Source organism: Bacillus rossius, chromosome 3 (genome assembly GCF_032445375.1).
Source record: "Bacillus rossius redtenbacheri isolate Brsri chromosome 3, Brsri_v3, whole genome shotgun sequence".
Lineage (NCBI taxonomy): Eukaryota > Metazoa > Arthropoda > Insecta > Phasmatodea > Bacillidae > Bacillus > Bacillus rossius.
The window spans coordinates 79,496,889-79,521,949 of NC_086332.1; the positions used below are offsets into that span (position 1 = coordinate 79,496,889).

The 25,061-nt window shown below is 37.9% G+C and overlaps 1 protein-coding gene across 1 annotated transcript; it reads left to right on the top strand.

Moving 5' to 3' along the window:
- The first annotated feature begins 2,207 nt into the window (after nt 1–2,207).
- On the top strand, nt 2,208–24,346 carry LOC134531465 (adhesive plaque matrix protein-like). Its single transcript, XM_063367177.1, has 4 exons — nt 2,208–2,337; nt 7,433–7,508; nt 10,238–10,954; nt 22,940–24,346. The coding sequence occupies exons 1-4, from the start codon at nt 2,246–2,248 to the stop codon at nt 24,320–24,322; spliced, it is 2,268 nt and encodes a 755-aa protein (XP_063223247.1). The 5' UTR covers nt 2,208–2,245; the 3' UTR covers nt 24,323–24,346.
- The last annotated feature ends 715 nt before the right edge of the window (nt 24,347–25,061 follow it).

Consider the following 25,061-nt stretch of genomic DNA (forward strand, 5'->3'; position numbering starts at 1 on the left):
AGTTCTGAACCATTATCCCTATTTACATATTAAAAAATTATTATCCTTCATATCAAAGTTATTCTTAATATTCTTATGACCCTATATATATATATATATATATATATATATATAGGTATATATATATATATATATATATATATATATATATATATATATATATATATATATATATATATAGGTATATAACAAGTCCTCATTGTGCAAGTGCTACAAGCTAGTAGAGGTATAAATAGACTACTACCAGGTTACAGGCTCTCTGTGTTTTTTGAGGTGTCCAAGATGTGATAGACTTGAATAATTAACTTGTGATACTCATAGGGTCGTGTTATTCTTCGGGATATTCAGCCTCGGCCTCTCTTTGTAACTTCACCTCAAACATCTCCATGTTACGACGAAATGGCGTATCCATTTTCCGATGGCTCTAATGTTGGGTGGATTCTGCCTTCACAGGAGTACATGCCAGTTAATTCAAGCATGTAAAACAATTGCAGCATTTTGTTGAATAATCTGCTCATCTGAGTATTGGGACCCCTAGGATCAAGGACAAAACCAATTGTTTGGTTAACTGAGTTAGCTAGGGGTTGCTTGGTGATGACGATGTTGTAATGAGGTGCCTCAGCCTCGTTATATCGTTAGTAAGTTAGGCTCTAACAGCTTACCGGATTGTGATAATAAGAAGTTAATCTCCTTCTTTATGCGGTTGAATTATCACCCACATTCTCTTCTGTTCTGGATGTGGTTGGAACAGAGAAAGTGTGGCCAGCATGTGATGGGTATAATGGATACGACAATGGGTTGGTGGTGGCTGTAGTATTGGTCAGCCGAAGGTTCAGCTCCCTCCCCTCATATTAACACCCCGTTGGGGGTCCTCTTGATGTTAAGGATGGATGTTCCTAGTGCCTGACTGGTGGCGCCAGTACTGAGTCTCTTAAGAAGTGCTGGACTGTTAAACAACTGTTGTTGCCCAGTTATACCCGGTGGTCCACAAACTGGGGTCTAGTTATGTTAATCTCGGCAAGCGGAGATAGCCGAATAACATACTCATGTGAGTGGGTGAGTTGGGAGTGGGCCTGAATCATTGCGATAAGATGTTTGCCGCTTGCAGTGTCGGCTCCTTTGCTAGCACTAGTATCCGTGGCAGAATCCAACAGACTCACAGAAAGGATGCGTGGGTGCGAACATATAGCATCTCCGTGCCAAGGCAACTCACTCAGTACCTCAGCTTGGTACCAAGAATGTTTACCAAAGTGAGCTCTGCTGGGGATTCCTCGTTCCCCGACATCCTCAGAGGTTGGAAAGAGAGATCTGGAGGGGTGTAAAGGGTCTCTCTACAGACAATGGCCAAAGGTTCGAAAACTTTAACTGGGTAGGTATTCACTGCCGGGCCCTCAAGCTGTTGGGTCCCAAAAGACTTGGCTCAATGTGCAAAACCAATCGCAATTGCTAGTCTGTGTACACATTGATGTAAAATCTAGGGCGCTGAAGCCAGTGGGGTATCCGAGGGGCTGGTTCTACGGGACCAGTTTCCCAGGCATCCCCTGTGTCTTGGACCGGGACAGTCACCGCACTACCTCAAGGGCTAACAGACCATATAGGCCGGCAAGTGTATGAAAAATCTAGGCAGTAGTGGGGGGTGACCCTTCTAATGATGGGATTCCCCGCTGTTGAGAAAGATAAAAAATTACTGTTAAGATTGGAGTTCAAAATTCAAATTCATAATTGTGCCGAAAAATTACTATTGGCAGCACAATTCACACTCACAAATGGTAGTTTTGATCGCTTAGAGCACGTCCAGTATTTTAAATATGGAAATGTTTAAATCTTTTATGTTGTTTTAATTAATTTTTATATTTTATATATCCTGACCCAGTTACAGTATCAGTCCCATACGCATAACATATCATTCCTTCTGAAATTGTAAATTTTATATTGGTTAGTAAAACAGCGAATATTGAGACTTACTATTGAGGCATATTTAAATTTAAAGCCCAAGTATGTTGTTTGTTCTAAACTGAAGTGACGTGAGGAACTATTCTGATACTGTTTTTGGATTTCTTTGAGAATTATTATTCTGAAAAGCTTCATTGTAAGCAACGGCTAACTAAATGCAGTCTGGGCTGCTAACAACAATCTCTCTGGACAAATATTTTAACAATGGAATGTTCCAAACAAAGCTATTGGCAACCAATTTCTGGTCATTTTGCAAAGGCGATTTATTCGTGTTGCAGCGAGAGCGGATAAAATGCGAAGAATATTGCGGGTTTGTGCGTTTGTAATAATCGATGTACTGTTTGCTGAACTCGGCACGTGCATGCCGACGCCGCAGTTTTACAGGTTAGTTAGTTAGTTAGTTAGTTAGTTAGTTAGTTAGTGACTTGTTACCGAGACACGCATAAAACATAAGCTTTCTCGAAATTGGCAGCAAAGTGAGTCCAACACGTAGCACCTAATTCTTAATTGTTTTGCTTCTAATATTTCGTGTTTTGCACATTATTTTAAATAAATTAATAGTTTAATCATTTATATTTTTATAAAAAAATGTAAGTAAATATGTCTATACTTAATGTTTTTTATGAACTTAATGGGAAATATTTATATCAATCGTCACAGGTACAGATAGCCAAGGAATCATGTGGTATGGCGCTTTGGATTTAACCGTTCGTATGTAAAGTTCATCTTAAAACACTTTATTTTTAGTATACCATTAATAAATCAATAAAAGTTTTACTAAAACCAATCAAACTTTAGTTTTTTCAGTGTTTTGGAAGAATTACCTTTTTATTGATATATAAAAATATATACTAAAAGTAAAGTGCTTCAAGACGACCACTACATAACTGTATGCCACACGATTCTATGATTTCAGTACCTGTTAGGACTAACACAAATGTTGACCATTAAGTTCATAAACACCATTAATCAATGACTTTTCAGCAAGAAATGCCTTTCATAAACAATTATTAATGATTATATCATGAATTTATTTAAAATCACGTGCAAAAAGCACGAAATATTAGAATCCAATTTTTTTAGGACCTTTTTCCTTAAGCTCGGTTCACATGAGTCGTAATCATCGTTCGCTGAGTCACGGAGTGTCAATTGCACTCACTCAAATTAAAGAAACAGCAAATCCTCCATTTAATATTTTTATTTCAATCAGTTATTTTTGTAATTATTTCAGAAACTCGCAGGGATTTCTACTTTTCTTGCAGCGAATTTCACAAGATAGAATATTGTTTCTCAGATAAATTCACTGATTTTTCAGTTATATGAACCTCTTAAGCAGAAAATTAACTGAAATTACGCACTCAGTTTTAAAGTTAATTTTTTTTTAATTTAAAGCTTGTCGACAGTGAAGTCATTTCAGAAGGAAAATATATTTTTAATTTTTACAAAAGAATCCTTTGGAAACCAGGTGCCAAGAAATAGTATGAAATACGTGTTTCCAGATAATACAGAGTATTTCTTAAGAAAATTGGTGCATATTTTATATTTAATTGATGTTTCGTTCATGCATTTTTTAAACTAGGAAAAGATAATAGAATAATCAACCAAATTAACTTAATTTATTTTATTATGCTTATTATGACGCTGTTAATATTGGAAAGTTACTTTGGGTACGATTTACAAATAACTTTAAGTATTGGAGTTATCTGGATAATACAAAGCATAAATGCCCGGGTAATTATCCGGGCAAATCTATAATTATTGCACACACTATTTTGAAGTGTACAGCTGTTTTAATATAAATGTACTAACTAAAAATATCCATAAGTTTTTATAAATATGACTGATCTATTTACAAAAGAAATTTACACTGTATAGACGATGATACATAACACTCCCAAACAGAACAGCAACATTGCATATTGTAAGAAACTATCCCAGCTTTTTGTCCGGAGAAATTTAGGGTAAAATCTAAAAAACAAATCAGGATGACCAGGATAGAATGTCAGCTCGCCTCCTCTAGAACTTAAGGTTAGTGTCTCTAGTGTCTCTAGTGTCTCACCTATCTCCATTTTAGAGTCTGCTGTGAGGACAAAGTCAATAAAAATTTCACTTTAAAAAACATAGTACTGAGGAGAGTATCAGTAATATCTTGTTGTAGATTTACAAATACAAGTATAGAATATTTACAATACCTACCTATAGAATACTAAACGTTTAAGTGAAGAAGCAATTTCAATCATAGTTTCTCAAATTTTGGTAGACATGGAGTAAAAGCATATTTATTTTGAATGTTCCACAAAATATTCTTAGGATATATAAGACTTTAAATTTGCACTAATATAATAAAATATTTTGGCAACATTTCTCCATTACATTTCCTTGTGTAACGTGTTTAACGCTATTTTTTAATTTTTCAATTGACTACTTTTAAAAGATGCGTAAGACTGCTAGGGAGTATTTAAAAATAAGAAAGAAGAATAGTTCTGGATTTTTTATTCTTCTGTAGCAGGTTAGCACTGTCGGCAAAAAAAGGGTATTTTAAATCTTCCCACGAACCCTTTGATATCATAATTATTCTGCACGACAAGATAAAAAAAATTAAATCGAGTATCCCTGGCGTGTAGACAACCTTGCACGCATTTTAAAACTTCAGTCTAGTTAGTATTTTTCCGCCAGGGTGACTTTTGGTTTCTTGGGGAGAAGTTTAGTTAAAATATGTAACAATTAAAACACTATTATTACTGGGGGAAATTTGACCGAGTCTTTCAATACTCGCTAGTTATGTGTAATATCCAACCTAGGTAACGATCATATTAATGTGTTCACGTGTTGCAAATACACTTATAAAAAATAAGAAAATCGGATAAAAAATTAAACGTAGAATTCTTTAAAAATATTTCGAGCGTGATTTATATACAAAACTTGCGTCTTCAGCTACATTATTGTGGAATTCATTATCGGAGCAGCTACGTCGACCATCAAATCATTCAATTACCAAGGCGAAAGTTTAAACTATGTATTGAAACGGCTCCGATAGAAACGAAAAAGACTTGAAGAAGGACTTTATCTCCGGCTTTGTACCAGATTCTGACAAGGAATTTTATTAAAATACTGCCCAACTAGTTAAAATTCATTAAACCGTTAGTACCATAAGGTTGTCATATAGCTTTGTAAACTTTAGTTCGCGCCATCGCTACAGATGGCAGCACCTGGTTAAACATTTCTGTTCCATGGGACTTCCGTTCCATTCCCGAAATTACTCCCATCAAAAACTGTATACCGAGAGCTAAGATGTTACACGTCAGAAATTTTAGTACCTTAATTTTAATTTTTTACGTTATTTAAAAGTTACAAAATGTTAGTAACAAAACTATAAGTAAATTAATAAGTATATATTTTAAATTATGTTAATTCTCTTATAATAAGTAAGTTCATTTCTCTGATAATAATTAAGATTTATTTTTTTTCAATTAATTTTAATTTTATATACTTTTAAAAACTACTAACTGGCTTTTTTTTTAGAAAGTTAAAATGGAAAACAATTCACATGATTTAAATGTAATTTTTCTATGAAATCGTATCCATAATAATAATAATGCACGTAAACATAAAGCACACTATTCACACTCAAACTTAAGCTAGCTTTTTTGAGTGTTATTTCCTGTAAAATAATCTGTTAATATGGAAATTATGGAAAATATAAAACAATGATGAAAAATACCTATGATGTGAATATGAGTATCAAAAACCACACCAATATATTTTTTCTCAAAAATTTTAAATGATGCTCTGTTTACGAAATTAAAAACTTTGTAGTTGACAACTTCAATTATAAAGCACATATCATCAGTGTCGTTTTACCTGTGCATAGATATACACACCAAATTATCTATTAGTCGCAAAAAACGAAATAAAAGTCATGGAAAACGGCATCTTGTGTTTATGAATTAGAGGTAGACTCAATAACGCCTATGGATGCGCAATTACGTGCACAATAGTGTTCAGCGAGTTGCATATCGTCCGGCGGTCTCAGGGAAACGTTTCCTACCATTAGAGACGCCTGTTACTCGCGGGAAAATGAGATATTTCTTTAGAATGCGACAATATGAGTTCATTAAAAAAATTATTATATTATAAACCTGCTTATTGTTCTAATTATAGGAGGGAAATTAGTCCTAAGTTATCTTGTACATATAGTATTAATAATATGTATGTTTAATACATTTATATAAAAATAAATAAAATGATTACAATCCAAATGTAATTTTAAAAATATTTGTAGTCTGTCAAGTCGATTTAACGGAAGATAGTTTAACGTGACATAACAAAACATTGATGAAATGATTTCATACTTTTATGAATAAAATTGAATCATTTTTATTTTAATAATAATAGAATAAATACTTGAAATTATAATAGAAATCAGATTTTAAAAATGCGAGAATAATTAACCTTTATTGCCGAAATTATTGTTGTAATAAGCAATGAAAACCACATTAAATTTTCACTTCACTTTATAAAAAGTCGACGAAACAGTTCACGTGTAGATGTTAGTTGTGTGCTGCCGCTGTCTTTCTTCTCCTCGGACGCATAGGCCAATCGAGTGTAAGATAGATGCGGCGCAAGCGTACAATGAGCGTAATGGGACACAGCGTAACGGAACAATGTGCGTCACGGGACACTTTTTCGTGCGTGCATCCGGCGTTCATCGATTTATTAGACGTCACGACAAAAAAATGCAAAATATAATAGTAAATTTTATGAATTACTAATACTGTTAATAATAAATATCTGAGTATCACTATTATAAAAACACAGTTTTAAAAGTTAATCCGAAGTCAAAAAGTACTTCTCGGCCTTCAGCTAGTTCTTAAATGGTTTTCGTAAACATACCACACTCAGACATCTTGAGCAGTTTTAACAGCGTGTTTTTTTCTGAAGCTCTGCACACGGTATGTGCGCCTGGGCAGACGGCGCCTTAAAGTGATAGCGTATCCCGGTATGATTTTTGCGAATTCAAAGTATTTTTTTTTGTAAATGAACATAAAAATTCATGTAAAATCACAGATATTTTTTAAATTTACATGAAAACAACTGTATCACTTCAAGATAGTGTTCGCTGTAATACTGGGTTCGGATTCTTTCCCGGGCACTCCTGCTTTGTGTTGTCCCAGTACCTCCATTAGTTAAAGTTATTTGTAAACTTTCCCCTTAATTGCTTTACAGAATTAACTGCGCATGTTGATAAGCATATGAATATCAAATCATCCCCATTATCGAATACTTAGTATAATCTCGAAAAATAATCAAACCATGTGTCGTACAAAAGTGACAATATCTTTCTTGCAGGAATACGAGCTATTTATTGACAACTGGTTGCCAAAGGAATCTTTTGTGAAAGTACAGGAAAAATGTGTGGTTTCCCACCGCGCCTGAAGGACGGACATGCCTCGCCCTGAGGTCGGAAGCATTGTTTCAGCGGGAGTCCGGTGGTGGAGCTCCCTGGCGCTGCCATCGCCGGGCGAGCCAGCCCGCGGGCCAGCGGGGGAGCGGGGGTGAGTACTGATCGTGGGTGCCGGGACTCTGAGACTGTGGAGACTTCCCGGACACTGGTGAGCGCCGCGGCAGGCTGGTGGTGCGACGAGCGGAGCTCGAGCCAGGGTCGTCGAGCAGGGCACGCACAACCGTCCACGTGCACCGGACAGCAGTTCCGTGTCAGAGCCGCGTGCTGTTTCCCTCATGGCCGCGAGTCACAGAGACTGAGCTGACCCGCCTGCGCCCGTACTCGCCATTTGCCAACAGCACTGGCAGTGTAGACCGATGTGAACCAAACACGCACTTTTTAATGTGTATCTTAGCTCTCGGTATACTGTATTTGGTAGGAGTAATTACTTGAATCGGAAGTCGCATCGAACGAATATGTGTAACCACGTTGCTGACATTTGTGGCGAATAACGGGAACTATAATTAACATAGCAAAAAAAGAAACTTTATAGTGTTAACTGTTTAAAGAATTTTTAACAAAATGGGCCTTTTATTAGGGTAATAAAATGCCTTTAGTTATTTTTTAAATTTTGTTTTGCATTTATCGGAGCCGTTTCTTTGTATAGGTTAACATTTCGCTTTGCAAATCGCATAATTCGGTAGTCCACGTAGCTGCTCTAGCAACGAATTCTAGCGGCGTGTGCGGAAACTACGCTTGATTCGTTTCCAGAATTAAAAAAGTAATAATAATATTCGTATATATATATATCACGCTTAACAATATTTAGAAGATTTGCACGTTAAACTTCGTGTGCGAGTTTCATATCATAAGTGTATTTTCAACACAATAACACGTGAATTTTTTCGTTACTAAGATTAGATGTTATACATCTCTGGCGAGTAGATACTAAAAGACTCGCTCACAATTATTTGTTAAGTATCATTTAATGTCAGGAAAACCAATCCCAATAGTAATGAAATAACAAACAAATACTGCATTAAAATTCAGATGTAAAAAGCGCTATGAGTTGCAGGAAGCAAAATTTCCTGATTGTACGACAACTCCAGTCAGTGACAAAACTTTGCGCCGTATGCTCCTGGATTCAAATTGTTAAATTGATATAACTTTCAGTACAGAAATGTTACATCCTTTCGTGGTTAGAAGCAGAATTATTGTGTTATGTACGATAACTAGTAACCTGCATTTGTTGATTATTTATTGGCTTGGAACGGGGCTGCGAACTGTTGATAAAAATTAAATAAATAATGACTAGCATGGAAAAATTAATAATATTTTAGCTGACATTTTTACGTGAATATTATTTAAATTTTAATAAAAAAATTTGCACGTGATAAAAGCACGCCTCACCTCTCGCTAAATTATTATTCGTTCGAAACCCGGCTTGTTTGGAGAAGGAATTTTCACAATTTGGAGGAGTTTCACACCAAGGCCAGATGCTGCTCCACGATCTCCATTTCTCATCTACAGAGATAAAAAATAAGTCTGTACTTTTACAAAAGATTCCTTTGTAAACCAGTTCCAATAAATGTTTTTTTTAATACTACAAATATATTGTAACTTTGTATGAAAAATTGCTGTGGGTATTTTTTTCATGTATGTAATAAGTGTCTAGATAATTTTGAATAATTCTCTCAAAAATCGGCACATAATTTTATATTAATTTGATGTTTTATTTTAGCATAATTTTTAAACCATGGTACAGACAATCGATTGTTCAATAATTGTACTTTATTTTGTTTTGTTACGCTTGTTTATGTTTGCTGTTAAAACTGGAAACACAATCAATAAAGTCATTAAATTTCAGTTTAAATTTGAGAAATTAAATAAATAAATTTACAGAATAATAAATGTATGACCAAATTTGCAATAAATATTATAAGATTCTTAATTTTAAATATTTATTATTGATTATTTAATATTTTAAAAGAAAAAAAATATATTGCGTGGAGTCCCACCGCGTGGAAGAAGTGAAACTTCGTAATGTGGAAATGAAAATAGGAAGGGGTAGAAATTTATTTTTAGTGTAATCATATTGCATCAAATCAAACTTAAATAAATCATGAAATCATTCAAATATAAAAGCTGTTTATTTAATTAAGCGGACGGGTTCGCCCCAAGTAGAAAATTGACGCGGAGAGACCTCGTGGACATAGAGAAATGACACACACACACTATTTATGTGTCTATGAAACATGATTTTTTTCTGCAATTTAAATTGTAATATACAAAAAGTGTATTGAAAATTGAAACAAATGTGGCGACACTACAAACTGTCAGGAGCTTTATTTTTTTCTTACTCTCTACTTAGTTCCTTACAATAGCGCGTTCGAGTGACACGCATTCACTCTCGCTCTGTCTCTTTCTATTCCCCCTCCCCAGGAGCGTTGAACGTTTAACGCAACCTTGTTGGATGTCGCATTAGAAATATAACTTCAATAAAATTATGTGTAAATTTTTGTAAGAAATATTCGGTATTATCTAGAAAAAAATGTATTTCATGTATGCAAAAATAACCATAGTCATGTGGTGAACAAGGTTGCAATATATTATTTGTAGTATTACAAACTATTTCATGGAACTGGTTTCCAAAAGAATATTTTGCAATAGTCCAGAAAAGTTTTTTCCCTATGTAACTTTAGTTACTTTAGTTCACACATTGGAATGGCCCAAAATGAGAAACAACACGAGCTGTGCACACCGGCAATGTTTTCCCACTAAGTTAACAAGGTCATTAAGACCTGAGTCAGTGGTGGTGATGAAGCGTGTCTTGTGTTGCAGATGGTGTACGTGCTGGTTGGTTTGGTGAGCCTCCCTCTGCTGGTCACCGTGCTGTGGCTGCTGCGCCAGTTGTGGCGCATGCTGGCCTCCTGCGCCGGCCGGGGCTGCCCCGCCACAGCGCGCTGCGCCAGTCGGCCCGACCACGGCCTGGAGGAGGTCGTGATCATACCCGCCGACCACCAGTTGCACGGCTCAGTTCCTCAGGGCGTGCCGTCTGCTAGCAGTGCCCTGCTGCGTGATGGGCCACTAGCATCTTCCCAACAGCAACACCAGTTTTCACCTGTTTCTCTGATGGAAGAGATGTTGCTTGCGTCGACTCGTGAACAGATGCAGAGTGCATCAACACCTCAGCTACACGACTGCTCACTTGCCTCTTCTCGCGAGCAGATGATGTCCTCTTCTGCTCCTCTGGACCAAGAGGCGGTGCTGATGTCCATCCATGACCAGCTGCAGCGGGAATATAGGGAACTGGTGACCTGCAACCACCAAATGCTCTTGTATTCAACGGCTCCTCAAGTGGAATACGATAAGGAGTTGTTCGCTGATTACCAGTCTCCTAGCCGACACACAGAAGAGACGGAAGTAGGGGCCACATGCGACGAGGATCAAGCGGTGCTTTCACCTCCGATGCAGGATTTGGAAGTGGTTTCTATCCCTGATGCCTTCGCTCCTGCCGATGCCGACTGTGACAACACACAGTATACCCAGGAGTTACGGGTGAGTATAATAATAACTATAATTATCACGAGGATGAAACCAATGACAAGGTAAACATTCTTAATGTACTTACGAGTCAATAATATAAGTTTTAACAAAATAAATTATACGCTTTCATATAAAATCAACTAAAAAAATAGAAAATAAATTTTAATAAATTTGAGTTAAGAATAGTGTAACTTAAGTAATAAGAAATGTATTTTATTGCAAAAAAAATCATGGTGTCATTATTTATAAATATTTTATTGACAGATATGCGTAGAAGAATTATCATTTGATAATACCTATCTTAAAAAGCACCCTTCGCTTTTTTTTACAATAAATAAGATTTTTTTCTTATTTACACTATTCTTAACTCAAATTTATTAAAATTTATTTTCAATTTTTAGTGGGATTTTATATAAAACAGTATATTTTATTTTTTATGCTAGTATTATTTTGCATTTTTTGTTGGATTTTCTATAAAAGCGTCTTTTTTAGTTTTTGCAACTGTTATTTATTTTTCATTATTTAGTTGTTTTTCTTTATAACATCAATATACTATTAAAGTGAGTTTGAGTAAATATTGGCTGCTTTAAAAATATATATTCGATATAGCGTGTTGAAGAACTATAGTATACAATATTTTAAATATCCTAATATGAAAATCAATGATTTTAAATAAAATCGGGAAGTCATTCATGTATAATTCTAAGTCGGTAACTTATCCGAGAAATGATCAATTTGGGCGCCTGCTTCCTCCCTTGGATGAGATAGCTGGTTCTCAGAGTAGTATATAATAGGGGCGCCGAGCGCAGGTATCAGGTAGTGGATTGAAGATTGTCGGTCCGCCATCTTAGATTCTGACGTCACGGCGGCCATCTTGGATTGTGACATCACGGCGGCCATCTTGGATAAGCGTAACGGGACACAGCGTAACGCGACATAACGTAACGGGACAAATAGATCACGGCGGCCATTTTAGATCCGCCATATTGGATCTGCCATTTTGGATGACTGTCATTGTGTGTGTTCTCGAACATTCCGACGTTGTGTTTTCCGACATATTGGATCCTATTAATGCTGCAATTTTTGTTACAGTCGCCATCTTGAAATTTGGACGCCATCTTGAAAATCTTTAATTATTATCCGATTTTAATGAAAAAAATACCAAAATTCATCAAAAAATTAACTTATTCGAATTCTGATTGATTATATCGATTATCGTCCTCGGTTCGAACCCGGTGAGTGCAAAAAAAACTAAAAATGGCGACAGGCTCCTTCCTCAATGGTGGATGCAGGCAGACTGACTCCTACCACTTTTTTTTCAAAGCATATATATCATCACCTAGTATGACGACATGTCCGCTATCTTTTCTTCGTCCGCTGGAGATCACCATCTTATTTTCGTCCGCTAGAGTGTGCTGATACCATGTTAGTATAATTATCTGATCACCACACCTTACACCTTGACATTGAAATTTGACCTTGACCTTGAAATTTGACCTTGACCTTGAAATTTGACCTTGACCTTGAAATTTGACCTTGACCTTGAAATTTGACCTTGACCTTGAAATTTGACCTTGACCTTGAAATTTGACCTTGACCTTGAAATTTGACCCTGACCTTGAAATTTGACCTTGACCTTGAAATTAGACTTTGTCCTTGAAATTTGACTTTGTCCTTGTTGACCATCATGGATCCGAAATGTTATGTTCAGTACAGGCTACCAGGAGCTACCACCTGCTGGAGTACGCCATCTTGTGTGTGTACTTGTATTATAGAGTACATTTCCATGTGGATAATTTTATTCTAACCCGCTACAGTGCAGTAATCATTTATTACGGAGGTGCCCCCCCGCCATCTTGAAATTCGGCCGCCATCTTGAAATCATGTAATAATGTAGCTAGAAAAGCGGGAAAAATTCCAAAATTCATTAAATAAATCACTCATTAACTTACATATTGATTCGATCCGCTCCAGTCCTTGGTTCGATCCCTGAATGATGCAAAACATTTAATTTTATGAAAAAAATAATTCCAATAAACCATGTTCAACATTCTTAAAGAGACTTTAAATCATCTACTACCATCATCCTATCAGACATCAAGACCACCATATTGGAAATTCGTAATTGTAATGCTAGAGAATCGGGAAAATAATTCATTAAATAAATTTGTAATCCATATAATGATTGATTGGATCGACTAATGTCCTTGGTTCGATCCCTGGCCGATACAAAACAACTTTAATATTTTAAAAAAAGTACCACTAAAGTGGCAGGTTTGAGAAAATAAAATACACCACAAGTTCCTTTAAAAAAACTTTTATTACATACATACTACACTACTACAAGTACAAAAAAATACACAGACAAATTACTAAAGCCTTTTGGATTCCTCGATTCAAACAGTCTTCTTATTGTACGGACTAAGCCTTTTACATGACTTTAAATGTCTATCCGATCCGGTCATCACCGCAGCCAGAGACGGACTGAAGTTCATATCACTTATATAGTCTCATTAGCCGGTACAACACATGAGTCAAATCAATAACCATGTTCATTATAGGTCTCGGAGCATTTTTTATAATGACGATGTAAGCTATCGAGACGTGAAATTAGTTTATTGCACTTATTGCACTGAAATTGTATTCTTTGTACATTATTAGAACAACCGCTTCTTTCATGTCTGCGAGCATTTGAGGTGATAGTAAATGATGCACCACAGTATTTGCACTGATGCGAAGTACGCTCTTCATTAATTGAAGTATTCAATGCTGATGAAACTTCAGCTTATGGTGGAACAGCACATATCGAAGTCTCCTTTAGTGTTGTCAGAGGCGTTGCCAACGGGATCTGCTCCAACATCGTCGGCGCTGACGTCATGGTTCCCGTAGTCGATTCTACATCCTCCATCGAGTTCGACGTTAAAGTCGGTAAAGATGCCATCGAAGTCTCAAGAACAGGCAATTACACGACTTATGCACCAGAAGAAACAAACTAGGTGATCCGTACACCGTCGACGGCAGTAACAAACTGAGCGTCCTGCTGTCTAGGACTCGTTTATATACATGCACCGGATGGAATAATATGCTAGTCAAATCAAGAACAATTTACTAAAATACTAGAGTCAAAACAACATTAAAAAAATAGAAGCACCATCAAAAAAGGAAGCACATTTGGAAGCATCATCAAAAAAGGAAAAACAATAGGAAGCACCGCCAACGAAAAGGCAGCACATTTGGAAGCACCGTCATCGAAAAGGCAGCACATTTGGAAGCACCGACTACGAAAAGCAGCACATTTGGAAGCACCGACAACGAAAAGGCAGCACATTTGACAGCACCGACAACGAAAAGGCAGCACATTTGGAAGCACCGACTACGAAAAGGCAGCACATTTGGAAGCACCGTCATCGAAAAGGCAGCACATTTGGAAGCACCGACTACGAAAGGCAGCACATTTGGAAGCACCGACAACGAAAAGGCAGCACATTTGGAAGCACCGTCATCGAAATGGCAGCACATTTGGAAGCACCGACTACGAAAAGGCAGCACATTTGGAAGCACCGTCATCGAAAAGGCAGCACATTTGGAAGCACCGACTACGAAAAGGCAGCACATTTGGCAGCACCGACAACGAAAAGGCAGCACATTTGGAAGCACCGACTACGAAAAGGCAGCACATTTGGCAGCACCGACAACGAAAAGGCAGCACATTTGGAAGCACCGACTACGAAAAGGCAGCACATTTGGAAGCACCGACAACGAAAAGGCAGTACATTTGGAAGCACAGGTAACGAAAAAGGCAGCACATTTGGAAGCACCGACAACGAAAAGGCAGCACATTTGGAAGCACCGTCATCGAAAAGGCAGCACATTTGGAAGCACCGACTACGAAAAGGCAGCACATTTGGAAGCACCGTCATCGAAAAGGCAGCACATTTGGAAGCACCGACTACGAAAAGACAGCACATTTGGCAGCACCGACAACGAAAAGGCAGCACATTTGGAAGCACCGACTACGAAAAGGCAGCACATTTGGCAGCACCGACAACGAAAAGGCAGCACATTTGGAAGCACCGACTACGAAAAGGCAGCACATTTGGCAGCACCGACAACGAAAAGGCAGCACATTTGGAAGCACCGGTAACGAAAAAGGCAGCACATTTGGAAGCACCGACAACGAAAAGGCAGCACATTTGGAAGCACCATCATCGAAAAGGCAGCACATTTGGAATCTCCATCAACAAAAAAAAAGGGCAAAAAGGAAGCACAAGTTACGAGATCTAAGTCTTAGTTAGAAATCAGAATACAAGAAATAAAAACATTAAATTCTTATAATTTAATTTATTTATTTTATTGCTTTACATTATACAAATTCAAGTAAAACAAGCCATTATTGTATGTAGCCAGCATTCCTCAGTTCCTTGAGTATGAAGGATATTTCTTTGATGCACGAATAGTTTCCTGCACAAAGCGACCCATGTAGAAGTCTTAGCCGGTCAACCAATATGTTTGGATCTTTCCATGATGTGTAATCATTCTCTTCTACCACCATCTTCCTTGCACCTTTATAATAAATATTATGATCTCTGGTGTCTTCCGTTTTACCACCAACCTCAGGGTAACTTTCATGTTTGAGACGGCGATCATCACAAGCTTAATCAGATTTATTTAATATATCACGTCGTTTCCACCGTTTCGGTCTCAGGACACCGCTACATTCTTCGATCTTGGCAGCTTTAGGTGCTTCATCATAATCTATGTCTTTGTCAACAGCCTCAGAGTCACTGTAACAATCACCGTTGAAGGAATCGTCTTCACCCAATTTACCGTAATAATTCGATGATGATGATGTTGAAGTGTCTTCATCGTCTTCATGCTTCCTTTTTAGGAGTCCATCATTTTTACAAAGTAGGAAAGATCTACTTGAATTCGGCTGGAATATATTCTCACTTTTCACGTTAAGGATTCTTCCATTGTCTTCATTCTTCCGTAAATCATCAACCTCCTTCAATTTAAGTTCTTTGTCGAGATCGGAAGAGCCAAGAAAATTATTGTCGTAATGCAGATCACTCTTCCTTAGGCTAGTAGATTCATCGTTGTCCTCTAGCTTGTACGCAGGCTTGGCGCTACAAGTTCTGCCATGTCTTTTTAGGCTCTCTCTCCGCGTAAACGACTTGCTACATCGAACACAACTTATCATATTGCGCAGTGGATTTTTAACACAGTCATTTTTCTCATGTTGTCTTTTATTCTTTCTCAAGATAAACTCTTTACTGCAAAACTTACACCTATGTTCTTTCGATACAGCGTCAGATCCCAAATCGGAATTCATATTAGTTACTGAGACTAATGCCAGATACCAATTGAGTGTTTTAAATTAGATGCAATACTTAAATAGAAATTTTTTCATATTTCATCAGCGAGAATTAATATATCTCATGCAAAAGTACTTTATGCATGTAGTTCTGCTTTTCAACAACAGATGTCGCCACATGTTGCTTGCAGGTAAATAATATTTAGTTCTTTTATGCGGGATGCGGGATGCTCACTAACGATCGCAAAAGAAGGATGGCTTCGCTAGACTCCAAGGAAAAGGAAGTTCGTCTTGCATGTTGGTGCTCCACAGATGTCTCATGGCGTAATATTAATTTGACTGAGTAATGATATTTTTTAATTCCACCTGAAAAAAAAAATTGCTAGTTTTGATTTAGTAGCAGAAATTATCGAATTAAATGTAACTCCAAATAAAATGACATGTCTCATCAGACAAAAAAAAATCCATGCAGAGAGTGGTTTCTCAGAATAGTCAGAAACACTTGAAGAAACCACAGGAATGATTGCAAGAACACGGGAAAAACCATCAAAATATTGACAAGAATAATCAGGAGCGCACGGAGAAAACCACCATAATATTGACAAGAATAATCGGAAGCACACGGAGAAAACCGCCACAAGTTTTCTTTGATATCATAAAAATACAAAAAAAATTAATAAAAAATAAAAAATAAAAACGTAAAAAATTCAAACATTCTGGCTTGTACTAGAACTCTAACTTTGCACATCAAAGAGAAGTTCACAAGCTAAATGTGCTGTCTTTTCGTAGTCGGTGCTTCCAAATGTGCTGCCTTTTCGATGACGGTGCTTCCAAATGTGCTGCCTTTTCGTAGTCGGTGCTTCCAAATGTGCTGCCTTTTCGATTACGGTGCTTCCAAATGTGCTGCCTTTTCGTTGTCGGTGCTTCCAAATGTGCTGCCTTTTTCGTTACCTGTGCTTCCAAATGTGCTGCCTTTTCGTTGTCGGTGCTTCCAAATGTGCTGCCTTTTCGTAGTCGGTGCTTCCAAATGTGCTGCCTTTTCGTTGTCGGTGCTGCCAAATGTGCTGCCTTTTCGTAGTCGGTGCTTCCAAATGTGCTGCCTTTTCGTTGTCGGTGCTGCCAAATGTGCTGCCTTTTCGTAGTCGGTGCTTCCAAATGTGCAGCCTTTTCGTTGTCGGTGCTGCCAAATGTGCTGTCTTTTCGTAGTCGGTGCTTCCAAATGTGCTGCCTTTTCGATGACGGTGCTTCCAAATGTGCTGCCTTTTCGTAGTCGGTGCTTCCAAATGTGCTGCCTTTTCGATGACGGTGCTTCCAAATGTGCTGCCTTTTCGTTGTCGGTGCTTCCAAATGTGCTGCCTTTTTCGTTACCTGTGCTTCCAAATGTGCTGCCTTTTCGTTGTCGGTGCTTCCAAATGTGCTGCCTTTTCGTAGTCGGTGCTTCCAAATGTGCTGCCTTTTCGTTGTCGGTGCTGCCAAATGTGCTGCCTTTTCGTAGTCGGTGCTTCCAAATGTGCTGCCTTTTCGTTGTCGGTGCTGCCAAATGTGCTGCCTTTTCGTAGTCGGTGCTTCCAAATGTGCTGCCTTTTCGATGACGGTGCTTCCAAATGTGCTGCCTTTTCGTAGTCGGTGCTTCCAAATGTGCTGCCATTTCGATGACGGTGCTTCCAAATGTTCTGCCTTTTCGTTGTCGGTGCTTCCAAATGTGCTGCCTTTCGTAGTCGGTGCTTCCAAATGTGCTGCCTTTTCGATGACGGTGCTTCCAAATGTGCTGCCTTTTCGTAGTCGGTGCTTCCAAATGTGCTGCCTTTTCGTTGTCGGTGCTGTCAAATGTGCTGCCTTTTCGTTGTCGGTGCTTCCAAATGTGCTGCTTTTCGTAGTCGGTGCTTCCAAATGTGCTGCCTTTTCGATGACGGTGCTTCCAAATGTGCTGCCTTTTCGTTGGCGGTGCTTCCTATTGTTTTTCCTTTTTTGATGATGCTTCCAAATGTGCTTCCTTTTTTGATGGTGCTTCTATTTTTTTAATGTTGTTTTGACTCTAGTATTTTAGTAAATTGTTCTTGATTTGACTAGCATATTATTCCATCCGGTGCATGTATATAAACGAGTCCTAGACAGCAGGACGCTCAGTTTGTTACTGCCGTCGACGGTGTACGGATCACCTAGTTTGTTTCTTCTGGTGCATAAGTCGTGTAATTGCCTGTTCTTGAGACTTCGATGGCATCTTTACCGACTTTAACGTCGAACTCGATGGAGGATGTAGAATCGACTACGGGAACCATGACGTCAGCGCCGACGATGTTGGAGCAGATCCCGTTGGCAACGCCTCTGACAACACTAAAGGAGACTTCGATATGTGCTGTTCCACCATAAGCTGAAGTTTCATCAGCATTGAATACTTCAATTAATGAAGAGCGTACTTCGCATCAGTGCAAATACTGTGGTGCATCATTTACTATCACCTCAAATGCTCGCAGACATGAAAGAAGCGGTTGTTCTAATAATGTACAAAGAATACAATTTCAGTGCAATAAGTGCAATAAACTAATTTCACGTCTCGATAGCTTACATCGTCATTATAAAAAATGCTCCGAGACCTATAATGAACATGGTTATTGATTTGACTCATGTGTTGTACCGGCTAATGAGACTATATAAGTGATATGAACTTCAGTCCGTCTCTGGCTGCGGTGATGACCGGATCGGATAGACATTTAAAGTCATGTAAAAGGCTTAGTCCGTACAATAAGAAGACTGTTTGAATCGAGGAATCCAAAAGGCTTTAGTAATTTGTCTGTGTATTTTTTTGTACTTGTAGTAGTGTAGTATGTATGTAATAAAAGTTTTTTTAAAGGAACTTGTGGTGTATTTTATTTTCTCAAACCTGCCACTTTAGTGGTACTTTTTTTAAAATATTAAAGTTGTTTTGTATCGGCCAGGGATCGAACCAAGGACATTAGTCGATCCAATCAATCATTATATGGATTACAAATTTATTTAATGAATTATTTTCCCGATTCTCTAGCATTACAATTACGAATTTCCAATATGGTGGTCTTGATGTCTGATAGGATGATGGTAGTAGATGATTTAAAGTCTCTTTAAGAATGTTGAACATGGTTTATTGGAATTATTTTTTTCATAAAATTAAATGTTTTGCATCATTCAGGGATCGAACCAAGGACTGGAGCGGATCGAATCAATATGTAAGTTAATGAGTGATTTATTTAATGAATTTTGGAATTTTTCCCGCTTTTCTAGCTACATTATTACATGATTTCAAGATGGCGGCCGAATTTCAAGATGGCGGGGGGGCACCTCCGTAATAAATGATTACTGCACTGTAGCGGGTTAGAATAAAATTATCCACATGGAAATGTACTCTATAATACAAGTACACACACAAGATGGCGTACTCCAGCAGGTGGTAGCTCCTGGTAGCCTGTACTGAACATAACATTTCGGATCCATGATGGTCAACAAGGACAAAGTCAAATTTCAAGGACAAAGTCTAATTTCAAGGTCAAGGTCAAATTTCAAGGTCAGGGTCAAATTTCAAGGTCAAGGTCAAATTTCAAGGTCAAGGTCAAATTTCAAGGTCAAGGTCAAATTTCAAGGTCAAGGTCAAATTTCAAGGTCAAGGTCAAATTTCAAGGTCAAGGTCAAATTTCAAGGTCAAGGTCAAATTTCAAGGTCAAGGTCAAATTTCAAGGTCAAGGTCAAATTTCAAGGTCAAGGTCAAATTTCAATGTCAAGGTGTAAGGTGTGGTGATCAGATAATTATACTAACATGGTATCAGCACACTCTAGCGGACGAAAATAAGATGGTGATCTCCAGCGGACGAAGAAAAGATGGCGGACATGTCGTCATTCTAGGTGATGATATATATGCTTTGAAAAAAAAGTGGTAGGAGTCAGTCTGCCTGCATCCACCATTGAGGAAGGAGCCTGTCGCCATTTTTAGTTTTTTTTGCACTCACCGGGTTCGAACCGAGGACGATGATCGATATAATCAATCAGAATTCGAATAAGTTAATTTTTTGATGAATTTTGGTATTTTTTTCATTAAAATCGGATAATAATTAAAGATTTTCAAGATGGCGTCCAAATTTCAAGATGGCGACTGCAACAAAAATTGCAGCATTAATAGGATCCAATATGTCGGAAAACACAACGTCGGAATGTTCGAGAACACACACAATGACGTCATCCAAAATGGCAGATCCAAGATGGCGGATCTAAAATGGCCGCCGTGATCTACTTGTCCCGTTACGTTATGTCGCGTTACGCTGTGTCCCGTTACGCTTATCCAAGATGGCCGCCGTGATGTCACAATCCAAGATGGCCGCCGTGACGTCAGAATCTAAGATGGCGGACCGACAATCTTCAATCCACTACCTGATACCTGCGCTCGGCGCCCCTATTATATACTACTTCTCAGGTTCCCTCTCCGAAAATTTCATCTTATTCAAAGTCGGTAACTTATCCGAGAAATAGGTGATCGGCACACCTGGTAGTTTCCCTTCTTGGTCTTCGCGCAAAGACACTAGAAGTATAAGAAAAAAATCGCTAATAATGATTATCCTATGAAGTATAATGAGTCTAACTGTTCAAAATATAGAATTGTCATCGGTCCTTGATAAGTACGCCAAATTTCGAGTTAATCCGACGTTTTGAAGGAGGACAAAATCATGTTCAAAGTTTCCGTTACATACTAACATACATACGTATGAAGCTATTAAAAGCTTATCAAAATAGAACCAACAGGTGCCTGACATCCCTGGATGTAGAATGGAATGATTTATATCCTTGGGACGCTGTGGTTGGAGAATATTAAGAAGATATTGTCGGCTAACGACAATGTGCCCCACATTTTCACTTTCAATGATCCTAGATCCGAATCCTCTAAATTCAATGAAAAGTTTGTATGCTTAAATAAAATATTCGTGGTGAGGAGTCTCAGGAAAATTTTACCCTGATGATGAGTGCTGAAATATCAAACGAAACGTTGGTGAACACTTCACTTTTAACGTAGCCAAAACCTAAGAAATAATTAAAATTTTTGTTGTAATTTTAGAAGGGAATATATACTTGACCCAACAAACTGTTTCGTAAACTCGACTGTTTATATCAAAGTTTTTTTTGTCAGTGAGAGAACTTGAAATATCTTATCGCTACACTTCTATATTCCCGAAGTGTGTTTGGTGTAACGAGGAACACAGCCAACTATACCAACCAGGAATATTTTTAGCAAAGCATGGGATCTGAAGATGATGGCACCACTAGTTTATCACTAACGCAATCCACGTCAGAACTCCAAGGATACATTTGGGAACTCTATTAATTTGTCATCCAGGTCTCACTATCCTAAGCCTTTCATACTCTGGTTTAATATCCAGTGTTAGTGGGATAACCGCGCACGGATGCGAAGACCGTTAATTATCGTCTGCCGCAAGGCGCCAAACGAAGCTGCGTTGTTTCATTTTTGTAAGTAGAGAAAGTGGTATTCCACATATTAGTTTTACTGCGTGATTGATTTCAGAATACTGGTTCATGTTAACAAAGTTTCTTTTTTGATTAACTAGTATTTATAGTCTTCATGCTGATGACTGGGCCAATGAAAATCAGTACCTGTACAATTTAAAGTTGTATTTACTTTATTATTTCGTTTATTTTGGTTCTTCCCTCGTCAACAAAGAGGTCATTGCAAACAGACTAACACAATGCAAGTCAGGGAAGCAGGGGAGAGTAATCGGCATTGGCCTATAGTAAAAAAAAAATTCTAGGATTTTTTTCCATTGATTTCAGGAAAACTTGTAAAACATAAATCAGAATTTATGTTTTAGTATTCAAACCCGATTCATCCAGAAAGCGAGTATATTGTTTTACCTAAGTTCCACTTTCCTCGGTTACGTAACAAGGTCATTAAGACCTGAGTCAGTGGTAACAGAAATTTTGTCAAATTACTTATCACATAAGATTTCTGTAAAATTAGCCTGTCTTTGATCATTTTCGCTATAAATCTTAACTAACTCATCACTTGCAAGCAGTATCAGGTGACATTGTTTTGATTATGCTTGTCAAACTGAAGTATTTCTAGTCAGGTAAATTCCACGCACTAATACGTAGCTTAAATGGTATTCATAATGGTCCACTCAGCTTATTTTCCGGATGTAAAGCCAATTATTATCATTTTCTTGTGATAATGCTTGAAGTAACATGATATAAAAACAATGGTTCGAATGTTAGTTAACATTTTAATATGCTCTGTTTACCAAGTCAAGACACGACTGGGTCCAGTGCTGTAGCTTGGATTGACGGGTAGAATCTAAAATAAGTGATAAGTAGAAGAATATATATGTTTTAGGCGTTAAGTTAAATTATATCCCCATTTAGTTTGTTATTACACACATCATTGTTATTAAATTACAGATTTAACAGGTAAATCGTGATTTTCGCCAACAGGATAAATTCATTAGCATTTTAGTTGATTCACACTAAAAGTATCACAAATCTGAGGCTTCAACTTACTGCCAGCTTTTATTTATTTTTGAAGCACTCACCGGACCATTCTCGTGACTCACTAATCGGTTATCGGTTTTTCTCAACTAAGTAAAGTCCATAATAATGTATAATGACAGTAACAGTTTTGTATTCATAGTTCAAATTATGTATGTGTGTTTCAGAAAATCAACTTTATGAATTCAACATTTTCAGCAGTTGTGAAAGCCAGACTCTCTGGTCTTAGGTCACTGCAAAGGACGTGGTGGGTTTTGGCTTCTATTACGCCCTATTGGCACCACGAAATCACTCAACGCCGAAACATCCAGCTTACCTATGCGAGAGAAATGGGGGAGGTGTTTCATGCTTACCCTCCCGAACACCGACAAGAATCGCCATTTTCTCCGAGAGAAGAGGCCTTTGATATTTATTCTCTTGAACAACTGGTTGTCGACACATCGTTTCCGAGGAAAGAGGTATGTGAGACCAATCCCCCCGAGCAGCTGCATGAGTCACTATCATCGCCAAGGGAAGAGGCCTTTGAAAATTATCCTTCTAAGAAGCTGCGAGATTCACCATCATCTTTGAGGGAAGAGGTCTACGAGACGTATCCTCTTGAACAGCTACAAGCATCAACATCATCTTCAAGGGAAAGGGCTGTTGATACTTATCGTTCCGAGCAGCTGCATGACTCACCATCATCTTTGAGGGAAGATGTCTATGAGACATATCCTACCGAGCTGCATGAAGCACCATTATCTCCATGGGAAGAGACTTTTGGCACTTATCCTACTGAGCAGCTGCAAGATTCGCGATCACCTTTGAGGGAAGAAGTGTACGAGACGTATCCTTTTGAACAGCTGCAAGCCTCAACATCATCTTCAAGGGAAGGGGCCTTTGATGCTTATCCTCCCGAGCCGATGCAAGAGATTCCATTCCCTTTGAAAGAAGAGGTCTATGAAACATATCCTCCAGAGCAGCTGCATGAGTCACCATCATCTCTGCAGGAAGAGGCCTTTGAGAAGTATCCTTCTGAACACCTACATGTATCGACATTGTCCGCGAAGAAAGAAGTCTTTGAGACTTATTCTATTGAACCGCTGCAATCATCAACATCATTTCCGAGGGAAGATCTGAATGAGACTCATTCTTCCGAAAAGCTACAAGTGGTATCACCACACATGAGAAACAAGAATACTGGTACCTTTACCTACTATAAGCTACAACTACCACCGTTTCCGCCACAACAACTTCCTTTGAAAGAAGAGCTGTATGAAACGTTTCCTCCTTTGAAAACATTGTCTGCGAAGGAAGAGGTCTTTGAGACTTATTCTATTGAACCGCTGCAATCATCAACATCATTTCCGAGGGAAGATCTGAATGAGACTCATTCTTCCGAAAAGCTTCAAGTGGTATCACCACACATGAGAAACAAGAGTTCTGGTCCCCTTACCCACTATAAGCTACAACTACCACCGTTTCCTCCACAACAAGTTCCTTTGACAGAAGTGGTGTATGAAACGTTTCCTCCTTTGAAAGCTGATATTGTCACTACCCCTTCAGAATAAAGAGGCACTTTTGCGATATACCAATGAACGTGTTTCTATCACACCTTAAGGACAAATTATTTTAGACCATTCCCTAGACCAAATGCACATGTAATCATATTTCCCATGGGTGAGTGGTAATAGTACCACTGACACGCATTCTTTCCCAAGAAGCAATTTGAGGTCACAGTAGCCATTCGTCAACTGAATGGTTACGGTGAGCCTTAGAACATCAGCGTACATTGTACAACGATTCAAAAGGAACATTACGACAGCTTCGATGCCAAACCGATTGATCTAATGATTCCGTAGAACTAAATTGCCGCTGTGATCTAAGAGTCGAAAAGGGGACAAGGTCATGCCAAAAAGGATAATTTTTCGTGATCTCAATTTTAAATGTTCTCATTATCTTACAAATAAAAATCATTAATTTTCTTTAGCAAACATCAAACATGCGCAACCTGGTTGACATTCAGATAATGCCAATGAGTGGATCTTTACGCCACCCATTCTTATTGTTAGAGACATCCTTGGCCTGATAAATGACTTGAAAGAGGCATTATTTAAAAATATATTCTGGCTTTATAGATTTCAGTTTATTATACAGTGCTCACATATGTGTAGCTAAACCAGGAGATTTAAATTTGAGATCATTCACAAAATAGCATTTCCAAATAAGAAGCTGCTTTAAACTACTGAATATCAGTGAAATTCCACTTATTTATAGTATATGAATTTACCTAATTTTCTGTTTTTAACA

Excerpts from the sequence above, each read along its gene's own strand:
- LOC134531465 (XM_063367177.1), top strand. The coding sequence starts at position 2,246 with ATGCGAAGAATATTGCGGGTTTGTGCGTTTGTAATAATCGATGTACTG. Across the intron at positions 2,338-7,432 it reads CCGACGCCGCAGTTTTACAG|CGGGAGTCCGGTGGTGGAGC; the intron begins GTTAGTTAGTTA and ends GCATTGTTTCAG. Across the intron at positions 10,955-22,939 it reads AGTATACCCAGGAGTTACGG|AAAATCAACTTTATGAATTC; the intron begins GTGAGTATAATA and ends TGTGTGTTTCAG.